A 10,110-nucleotide genomic window follows, 5' to 3' on the forward strand; every position below is an offset into this window, starting at 1 on the left:
AGGTGATGCTATCCATGTAGGAGCATCAACCACATTTCATAGAACCATTTAGGTTTGAAAAGACCTCCAAGATCATCGAGGTAACTGTTACCCAGCACTGCCAAGTCCACCACTAAACCATGTGCCCCAGTGCCACATCTACACATTTTACCATGGAGTATTTCTACACTTTTTAACTGCATTTGCTACTTTTTTTGACTGCTGCTCAATCCTCATCACCACAAAAAATGGAAAAAACCCAACATATGCAGCAGGGAAGGAGAGGTGAGGACAACAGTGAGGCAGGCAGGGACCTCACCAAGCAGGGCAGCACATCCCAGCCCCTGGGCAAGGAGAGCAGAGCAGGTCCATTGGAAACATCACAGATCAGCCAGGGTAGGTCAAAAAAGGAGGAACTATACCAGGCATCTGAGCTTAAAAGCAGTGGAGGCGGTTCCCCAGCACTGTTCCTCCCAGCTGTTTCTCATCCCCATCTTCCCCGCCCCAGGCTGAGCCCAGCTTGCTGCTGCACCATATCCGAGCTGTCCTCCAGCACAGGGCAGCCCAACCCCGGGGAGGCAGGACGGCTGCAGACCCCAACACTACCCTCGGTGCCCCAGCAGCATCAGAAAACATGAAAATTAGCTTTAATTTTTTTCTCAGATCCCGAGGTACCCCGGGGATAAGAATCCTTGCGCGCAGCTGGAGCGGATTGGCAACCTTGGCATTTAGCTGCCTGCGAGGGAGAGTGAGCCGTATGGAAACACATCAGCTGTGATTTCTGGCACTTTATTCAGGCAAAGGCCTTGAAGAGGAAGCTGCCGAGTGGGAATCAGTGCCATACAGCTGCTTCCTCCCTGTCAGCCGGCCCGGGGGCTGTCAGAGCACTGCGGAACGCGGGGTAGGGCATTTGCCGTGTTTGAAATGGCTCAGTGCATCCCTTTTGCTGCTGAGCTTCCTCCAAATACATCCTGAAATAACATTGCATTTCTTTGCAGTCTTTCTTTAAAAAAAAAAAAATAATTATATCATGGATGCAAATGTGGATTTCCCTGCATGTGTATGTTGTCACATGTGTATCCATGGAAGATGAAGGCTCAGCATCTGTACACTTGTATGTGCACATCCACCTGCCTAAATACATGTCTTTGTGGGGCCACTTGTGCACCTGTGTCCACGTCCTAAGGCCACCCTGAAGCTTTTTGGTCCCACCACAGCGGGGACCCCCTGAGTGACGATGCCACCCCACTGAGCAGCTGCTGGGAACACGGTTGGTCCCAGGGCAGAGGGAAACCGGTGGTTTTTTCCACCAAATAAATCCACCCTCCCCCCATCCTGGCTCATGGAAACCTGGCCCTGGAGCAAGTATGTGTTCACACCCCGGGGGGGGGCGGGAGGGCCAGCACCAGCCCCCACATTTGCTCGCCAGAGCTCAGATCTTCTCTGCTGCTTCCAAATTCGCAGCCTCCTCCCTGGGAAACTTTGGCCGTGGTTTATTGGAAGCGATCGCTGCCGGCCGTGCCCGAAGGCAGTCATGGGAAGCTTTGGCTCCTCTTTCTCAACGTGGTTTTGTGGGTTGGAGTCTTTTATCCCCCCAAGGCTTTAAGGTTTTGTTATACTGCCACTGGATATGGCAAGCAACTGCGGAAGATGCGCTGGATCCAGGCTTGCTTTTAGTGGAATTGTCTCTCTGGGAAGCATCTCAGGCTTGTAAAGACGAAACTGTGCTGCAAATGGGATTCTCCAGAATCAGCAGTGGGGTCTGAGTGCTACCAGCAAGGCTGAGGCTCAGCTTGGGCCATGCATGATGCATCAAGAATGGACATAAATTTTCTTCTAAAGAAAGCTCACATAGATTGTAATTCTATATTTTTCTTACCTTTTTTTTTTTTGTTGGCTTACTTAAATATTTTTTAATGGAGAATCAGTGTTAAATTAGCTTCAAGGTCTGCAAGACAAGGTATTCATATTTTTCATTTAGGAGCTGCAGTTAAAAAAACAAATCAGCAACACTATTTTTTTGTTTCTAGCTGCTTCTAGACTGCTTAACTGCTCTAACTCTTTTGTGACAAATAATTTAAGCACTTCCTGGACACCTTTCAGCTCATTTCTTCCCTCTGACACGCACAAAGATTAGGTATACATGCAGACTGCTGTGATTCCAAATCACCTGGCTTGTAAGACAAGGCCATGCTTAATTAAAAAGGGAATAAAAGACGGGGAAGTTCAACCTGCCTTCCTCTGGATAGGTAGGGAATAGGGGTGGAGCAACATCGATGTATTTTACAATCAATGGTGATCCTTGCACCCTGCATGGCTGTATTAGAAGGGACATAAAGTTCTGTTATAGCTGCAGGTGCTTGTAAAAGGCATTTTAATGGCAGAGGATGGCTTGTGTTCACAGTAACACCTTGGAACACACATGCTCCAGTGATTCCATCTCCTCCTCAGCAGTCCCCACACGCTCTCCTCTGCTGACGCAGGCCAGTTAATTTTGGCTTCCAAAACACACAATAAATAGAAAGAAGGCAGCTTAAAAACCATGCTTTGGTTGGGTTTTTATTTAGAGCATTAACATCTTCAAGCTACACTCAGATGCTCCCCTCCCTGCAATATATTCAAAACTTAACTCCTGCTTTCATTCTTGCTGTGAACTGTTTGGTTTTCTCCAATAAGCCAAATACCAAAAAGCTTTACACTTCACAAATCTTCCCCCTTCCTTTTCTGCTCCTGACATTGCCACTTTTAAAGTGACTGGAAATGCCCCTTAAGTCACCCAACACAAGCAGGTTTTGTGGGCTTTGCAAAGCATCCAAAATTAAAATGTAAAATTTAATTGAAAGCCCACAAGCAAAAAAGCCTCAGCCCATGCTCTCACGGTATTTTCCTCTTTACATTTGGTTTTGTAATGACAACATCACGTCAGTAATGAAAACAGACCATTGTGCATTGTTCACTTCAGTAACACAGCGAAGGTGGTTCCAGTTGTAAAAATAAATAATAAATAAGAAAGCAGCTAATATCTCCCTGTAAATGGAGTTGGGACCTACTGAAGCTCAGAGGTAGGACCAGGATGGGGACAGTGGAAGAGGACTCGTAGAATAACATCCCCAAATTGGTCCTCAGTGCCTTGTTCTGCTCAAACAGCTGCAAAAAGCCGAGTGATCCTGTGCTCAAGCTGTTGCTGGGGCAGGGGGGCAAAAGACACTTCCCTTGGCAAGGGGTGAGTACCAGTGGGTGAGGACATCTAGGTTTGGGTTTTAGGGATAAATGGAGCCACATGAAGTGGCACCAGGCTCTCTCAGCAGGAAACTGTGCTGGTGGCATGTTCCCCATCAGCCAGCACAGGACACTGGTGGAATCCCCATCACCCACCGGCACAGCTTCTGGCACCGTTGCTGCCAGATGGGACCCACACCTTTCCAGGTGGCTGCAGGACCCAGAAATTCCTGCTGAGAGGGACTTTCAGAAGAGCTCTCCCCCAGGTCTGAGCTGATGATATATCCTGACGCCCCTCCGAGACACTGAATTCACGGCACATGTTGCTGTCTCGCTCACACCACGGGTTTCTGGTAAAGTGCTATGGCTGCAGACTGGTTTCACCAGCCCAGGGAATACCAAACCCAATTATAAACCAGCACAAAGCCCAGGTTTTCCCTCCCATGTGTGAAAATTACGTTTTCCATAGGGTCACTCAGCAAAGTGCCTTTTCCACATCGCTATTCTCTCTCTAGGACAAGCTGCCGTCCACATCTTTAAAGGGAGAAAGGAAAAACATGCACTGCAAAGCATCTTTGTGCTGCCATCCGTGGTCCTCTGAGCTGAGGGAAAACCTGCCTCCTGAGACCCCTCCAGCAGCTCTCCCTGCTGCTGTGGGCATACCTTGCTCCATGGTCGCATTACAGATCTATCTGATCACGTTAAATTATTATACAGAAGAGGTGGGACACATGCTAAGTGCTACAATAGCTAAAATAATTTAATTCACAAGCTCCTCAGAGCAAGGGCTGCGTGTATGCTTTCAGCAGTGCTCTCCTAATAAATATATATATAACACAATAACAATAATGATAAAATAAATAACAATAATAGTAATAAAAATTACACATGTGACCTAAGATTCTGTGCAATCTAAAGGTCATTGAGCTCAAGCGAGGGATAAAAATGTCATCACTGCTCGGGATGCGCTGCACTGGAAGGAGGTGTAAAGCTTTGATGCAGAGCATGCATAGGAAACAGCAGAAGGATCTCAGGATCAGGAGAAGGCAGATGCAGGATCCCTCCAGCTGCAAATGCCACGTAGTCTTTGGGCTTTTATTCTGGCCATTCCCTCACAGGAAAAGCTCTGCATGAGGGAATGGCAGGCTCCTGTGCTGGCCTCCCAGCCAGTGGCTGATGCTGCAGCTCAGGGGCAGAGTCCTGAGAGCAGGTGGGAGCTCTCTGGTTATGGATGTTTAGGGGAATCCGATCTTTTTCCAGGGCTTGCAACTCGAATCTGATTTCTTTCGGTCTCTGCAGAGATGCAGGTCTCCAGTTGAGCTGCAAGGGGAGGTACCAGGTTCCCACCTGCTCCGCTCCTCCAGGGAGGGAGGACTGCCCTTCCCAGCAGCTCAGTGGGCAGCGGGAAGCACTCGAGGTCCTGGGGATCCTGCTGAAATTCCAGGACTTCAGCTGAAACCCCGCCGTGCAGACCTCAGACCCTGCAAACCACATCCCAGCCTCCGCCTGGTCCCCCGGTTCGTCCCCCCGTGGTGGCTTCAGGCTCGGGTCAGGTATGTGACCTCTTGCTGGTGCCGCGGCTGGTGGCCTGCTTGGTCATGTCCTGGTAGGAGGCGGACTTCAGGAACCGGGGGTAGGAGTCCTTCTCCATCAAAGTGCGGGTCTTGGCCTGGGCTTCGTTGAAGCAAGCAGAGGTGGCACCGGAGAGGTTCTTGCGGGTGATCTCCCTGGTTTCGTGGTCGATATTCACCTGCAAGGAAGCAGCATCCATAAACATTAGCTCGGCATTAACTCCCCTCCTGTGGGAGGGAAAAACCTGGTTTTCTGCATTTTCAGGTGAGGGTGAAGATTCTTGCAAGCCTTTCTATCCCTTCATGGTTGCACTCCATGACCTTAGAGGTCTGTTCCGACATGAATGATTCGATGGTGACAGACCACACGATGTTAGAGATGAAAGCTCTCACGAACAAGCACTCATCTTCCCACCGATACAAGAGCACTTTAATTAAATCCACCAGGATATTTTATTCCTTTCTTCCCCCTATTTGTTTCTACAGGACAGAGGCAGAAAATGCTCTCACCTCCCTGGGCGCCTCATTTTGGACAAACTCCTCAAAGATCCTGTTGGCTTTGGAGGCCAGCTTCGTTTTTGACCGGGTCTTTTTGAAGTCCTCACATGCCAGCCAGAAGTCGAGGTTCTCCTCGCTGAACTCTGTCTTCAGGAAGGTGTGGAAAGCATTCACCCCACCTGGGGAGGGAGGAGAAGAGCAGTTAATGGGGCAGAAGGCAAGGAGGAAAAGGAGGACCACCACCAGACACAGCGCTGCCCTTCGAGCATCGCCCTGGGAGCTCAGACCATGACATCTGTAGATTTCCTTTCCCTCCGGGCAAATTCCACCCTCTGAGACACTGCTAATTGGCCTCTAGACTCCAATAAAATCCTTTCCCACAGACAAGTAATCCTCTGGTTGTGTTTATCTAACCTTTCTGTAATGAGGCTTCAGAGTATTTTCTTTACAGCTTCGGAAAAGAGCTAATTCTACCTAAGGAGAAATGCACTGACGCATCGGTGCGTCTGCAGGAACCAGGCCTTTATTTTTATTTCTCAGCTGAGATCTGGGGGGGACAAGATGCTGAGGATGGGAGAGTAATTGCAGCAAGGATTTCAGAGCCATGCTGGGAGGATGGATTAAGTTACAAAGCCGGAGATGCTCGTTAGCCATCACAGCACGTGATGAAGCCTGGAAAAAAAAAATATGCCTAGCCCCGAACTATTGCTGTGGAAGGATTTTGTCTTGCTGGGGAATAGCTTTTAAAGTAGACAACTACTCTTGTGTTAAAATTTGGCACTTCTGCCAATGTGTGCCTGCTGTAAGGGAGGGATTACATGGGGACCTCAAAAAGAGGTGCCCTCTCTGGGTCTGGAGGTGCTGTCTGCATGGAGGAGAGGGAGACAGCACCTCACAGGAGCCCTGTGCACCACATACACACAATATTGGAGGGGGAAATGGCTATGGTAACTCAGTAAAGCAGCTGAATTCCTTCTCCCTGTGGAAGAGCCATCCCCGGAGGCACAGGACAGACAGACAGAGGGCAGCAATGCAGTTTTCTCAGCAAGCTGTGGGGAGGTGGCTGCATCGCTGTGCAAAGGAGGGCACTGCGAGCAGACACTCTGCCTTCTCCTGAGTGTGGAGAAAGGGATGGTCCGGGAATGCCGTGACATTCCCTGACAGACTGCTCCACATGGGATGCCCATGACGATGCTCCTGTCCCGAGGCAGCAGCAAGGCATTGTGAGACAGCACTTGTGCCCCCAAAAGCACCCAGCCAGAAGAAAAGGGTACAGCTTCCCAAGTCAGGCAATGAACCCCATGCATCAGCTCTGTCTGGGCAGGAAAGGGACCTCTTTATAAATCCTAAAGCATCTAATTTGAGGAGGAGACGAGATTTCCTTGGATGCTCACTTCAGGCATACAGCTCACTGAGAGCTGTATTTTGTGCTACATGCTCCACCAAGAGAAGAAAACAAAATGCTACTCACTTTTGCTCTTGAGGAGCTGGTCGAAGGACTCCCTCCATTCCAGTACGTCTCGTGAGGAGTCTCTGGAAAAGACAAAAGGATGTAAGGCTTGCTGTCCTGCTGTGAAGGATGGGAGCACTTCAGTTGTGTGGCTCCATCATTGGGAGACAGTGCAAGAAGGGAGGCAGCAGCACTCGGCAGGAAACCAAAGCGAGAGGCCAATATCCATTACCTGTGGGCTCTCTTTCCTTTCTCTCTCTCTTTTACTGTCCCTGAAGGCTCACCAGACCTCAGCTCCATAGTGCTGGCCAGGAGGTTCTCTAAAGAATGCTCAGAAGAGCCTTTTTCTGCTGGTACAAGCCCAGCAGAGCCTCCTCTGCAAGCAGACACCCAGCCCTCAGCAACAGTATTTAGTATTTTGTTTTTAATGCTGCCTGCATTCCCCAGGGATCCCAGGCACTGGTCTGAGACACCGGGAACTGTGGGAGCCCCCTGGGTTTCTTGCCTATTGCTAAGGCCCTGCTCTCTGTGCCTAATGCCAGAGCATCAGTTCCCCCGTCTGATTTTATAACCGGTGGAGCTGGGAAGTGATCCGCCTTCCCGGCCTGCCTGGGTGGGACTATGGGGAGGGGGAACGGCGCTCTGTGCTCTCTGCTGCGCAGATGGGCAGGATTATCCCTCGGGACAGCCTGGTCCATGGGGACCTGTCCCGGGCTGAACCTGGGACATGGCACTGCTTGGCTTACCTCCGCCTGGAGCCCAGCTGCAGCTTGCTGGAGGTCCCGATCCCGTGTCCCAGCTCTGGTTTATGAAGCAGGATCCCTAAGCGGGTCTTCAGATCCTTGGCTCTGGAAGGGAGGAAGGGGAGAGGTGGGCTTGCTGGACTGTCGGACTGCTGCTGCCACCCCCTCACCTCGCAGGGGCTGCACCCCGCGGGCTCGGTGGGGGCAGCCCTCGCTCCCCAGCTTCAGCCTCCTCTTTGCTTTCCGATGTATGAAATAAATGCTCCCCCAGTTGCTTTGTCTGCTCCCTGGCAACCACGTTCGGCAGCGCATTAAGCCTGCGGGACTGTTTTCTCCCGCTTGCTTCCCAGATAGAGCCGCATGAAATACAAAGCACGACGAGCTTTTTCCTTTGGGGCAGGTAGCAGAGCAGCTGCTGAGTGCTCAGCTGGAGCCCCCGCAGCTAACCTGGCTCCTTTTCCCATCCCGCTCTCCCGGCAGGACTACACTTCTCCCAAACCACTGGAAAAACACAGCAATTGCTTTCTGCCCGGGGGAGCGGGAGCCTGTCCCCGCTGCAAGGTTGCTGCTCCCCGGCTTTCTTTTTGGGGTGCCCCTGAGTCACCAGGAGCCTGTCAGCACGCCATGGAGAGGGCCGTGCTCCCCAGTGGCACCATCCACCTACCCCATGCCTTCAGAGCCAGCGAGCCCGGCGGCAGCGCGATGCTCCTGTGCCAGAGGCTGGGATGCTACTGCCTGTCACCGCGGCTCTGGGGCGAGGGAATGGAGACACCTCCCTACCGGGAAATCGCTGCGGCAACACGGCAGGAGAATCGGCTCCTCTCCCCAGGGTCCCCCCGAGGCACCGTGCGGCCCCGCTGCTATTTGTGTGCTGCAGCTCATTCCGGCGTCCCCAGGCGCCCATACAAAAATAAGTGTTTAAATGTCAAGCCGGCAGCGTGGGGCTCCGTAGCCGTGTTTGGCAGGAGGAGCAACATGTCACTTAACAGTTCAACCGTGTTGACAAAAACACTCCTGCTGCTGTCAACTTGAAGCAACTTCCGCAGAGATGGGGCCAGAGAAACCCTGATGTGTTTGTTCACCCGGACACCGGGCAGCCCTGTCCAGCCTCCTCTCCCTCCGCATGTTTCACCTCTGCGTTCCCCTCCTGGGGAGCAGAACGGGTGCAGCCAAAACAAATCACTTCGCTGCGTGTTTGCTTGCAGTCTGCACCCCAGTTTCTACCGAAACATCACAGCCACAGCAGCAGAGGCTGGTCCAGGTGCACCTTTTCCAGCTAACCCTCTGCATCCCAGACCTGCGGCGTGGCGAAGCTCCTTACCTTTCCAGGCAAGTGATGGGGAGCGAGGCTAACCCCCGGCACATGCTGAGAGCTGGGCACCCAGGCATCCAGCAACTCATCCGGTCCTTGCGGCGATGGCAGGGGTGTGCAACAGGTGGCTGCAGCACCACCTGCGCCCGCGGTCGTGTGCTGTCGGCTGGAAAAGCGGCGAGGAGCTGTGCTTTATATCGGGTGGGAGGCGGGAGAGCGGGGAGGGGGACCCAGCATCGCTCCAGCCTCCAGCCAACCAAAAGCTGCTCTGGCAGCGCCCGTGAAGATAACAGCTTAGGTAAGTTAGTGTGTGCTGTTAGGGGAGGGGGGTGTGGGAGGCCCAGGCTTGTCCTTGAGCATCACAGTCATAGCTGCTTCCTCGATAACAGGAAAAAACAGGCTCGTTTCCACCGACGTGTGGAGCCTGCTGAGTAACCGGCGGCGGGTGGTAACGCGGGTGGGGAGAGCGAGAGGGACAGGACAGACGCTGTAGTGCACAGCAAGTCGTCAGTTCCCTCCTGCTGCCCGAGGACTTCCAATCCTCCCAGCACTTCCATGGCAGCAGCAGGCTTTTCCCAAACGGTTTAAGCAGGGGATGCCAGTCCTCAGCAGAGTCAGGCCAATTTGCAGCATCCCAGGGGTAGGAGGATTTGCACTTCCTGAGGCAATGCAATCCACAGAGAGCAGAAGGGTGTGCTGTTTCCAATTCCTCGCAAATTACACGGCCAGTCCACGGCTGGAATACGTAAGGATCGATGCCTGTGCCCACAAGTTGGCTGAAGTTGCATTTCTTCATCACAAATTCTCTGCGGGGTGTATGGTGGGAGAAGGGAAGAGGAGGGGATGCACATCAAAGAAAGTCTGAGCAAAGCCGGGGAAAGCATGTGGGAAAGGTGGATCCTGAAGAGACCTGAAGATGGAAAGGAGACTAAAAGCAGGGGAGGGGTTGGAAGCTGGAGGGGAAGGACTGAACCAGCAAAACAGAAAGATGAAGAGAAAGGGTTAAACCAGTGTCACACACTGCACACCAGCAAGCCCCAAGGTCTGGTGCCACAAACAGAGAGGTCCACAACAGCCAGCAGGTCCCCCATGCCAAAGTCAGGCTCACACAGGATTCCAGAGACCTGAAATCCCCCCACTCAGTGGCTCTTGGAAGGGAGCTCTCACCACAGTTCAGGGAACGACTTTAATTCCCCCAGCTCACAGCTGTCCCAGGGCAAGGGCAAGAGCTGCCACTTCCACTCCTCCTCTCCCTTCCTCCCCACTTGGTCCCTGCTGTTCCAAGCTCCACAGCCAGCACAGACATTTTTCCAGAGCTCAGATTGTCTCCTACCCTTG

The 10,110-nt window shown here is 52.2% G+C and overlaps 1 protein-coding gene across 3 annotated transcripts; it reads right to left on the reverse strand.

The window, feature by feature from the left end:
- Positions 1 to 2,512: 2,512 nt before the first annotated feature.
- Positions 2,513 to 8,953, reverse strand: RGS16 (regulator of G protein signaling 16). 3 transcript variants are annotated; one of them, XM_027694816.1, is made up of 5 exons: positions 8,782 to 8,953; positions 7,464 to 7,565; positions 6,739 to 6,800; positions 5,280 to 5,446; positions 2,513 to 4,948 (listed from the first exon to the last, which is right to left on the reverse strand). In XM_027694816.1, exons 1-5 carry the CDS (start codon positions 8,859 to 8,861, stop codon positions 4,748 to 4,750), a joined length of 612 nt encoding a protein of 203 aa, XP_027550617.1. In that variant the 5' UTR covers positions 8,862 to 8,953; the 3' UTR covers positions 2,513 to 4,747. The 3 variants fall into 3 exon arrangements, with proteins under 3 accessions (XP_027550617.1, XP_027550618.1, XP_027550619.1); XM_027694817.1 differs by lacking the exon at positions 8,782 to 8,953 and adding an exon at positions 8,125 to 8,212; XM_027694818.1 differs by lacking the exons at positions 7,464 to 7,565; positions 8,782 to 8,953 and adding an exon at positions 6,950 to 7,284.
- Between the last annotated feature and the right edge of the window lie 1,157 nt (positions 8,954 to 10,110).

Source organism: Neopelma chrysocephalum, unplaced genomic scaffold (genome assembly GCF_003984885.1).
Source record: "Neopelma chrysocephalum unplaced genomic scaffold, ASM398488v2 Primary Assembly neopelma1_98, whole genome shotgun sequence".
Taxonomy (NCBI): domain Eukaryota; kingdom Metazoa; phylum Chordata; class Aves; order Passeriformes; family Pipridae; genus Neopelma; species Neopelma chrysocephalum.

What these genes read in the sequence shown, in the direction of transcription:
- RGS16 (XM_027694816.1), bottom strand. Translation starts at nt 8,861, where the DNA reads ATGAGTTGCTGGATGCCTGGGTGCCCAGCTCTCAGCATGTGCCGGGGG. An exon ending in CCCATCACTTGCCTGGAAAG is followed by an intron (nt 7,566 to 8,781) that starts GTAAGGAGCTTC and finishes CCTCCCTTCCAG; the next exon opens with AGCCAAGGATCTGAAGACCC. An exon ending in CAGCTGGGCTCCAGGCGGAG is followed by an intron (nt 6,801 to 7,463) that starts GTAAGCCAAGCA and finishes TGTCTTTTCCAG; the next exon opens with AGACTCCTCACGAGACGTAC.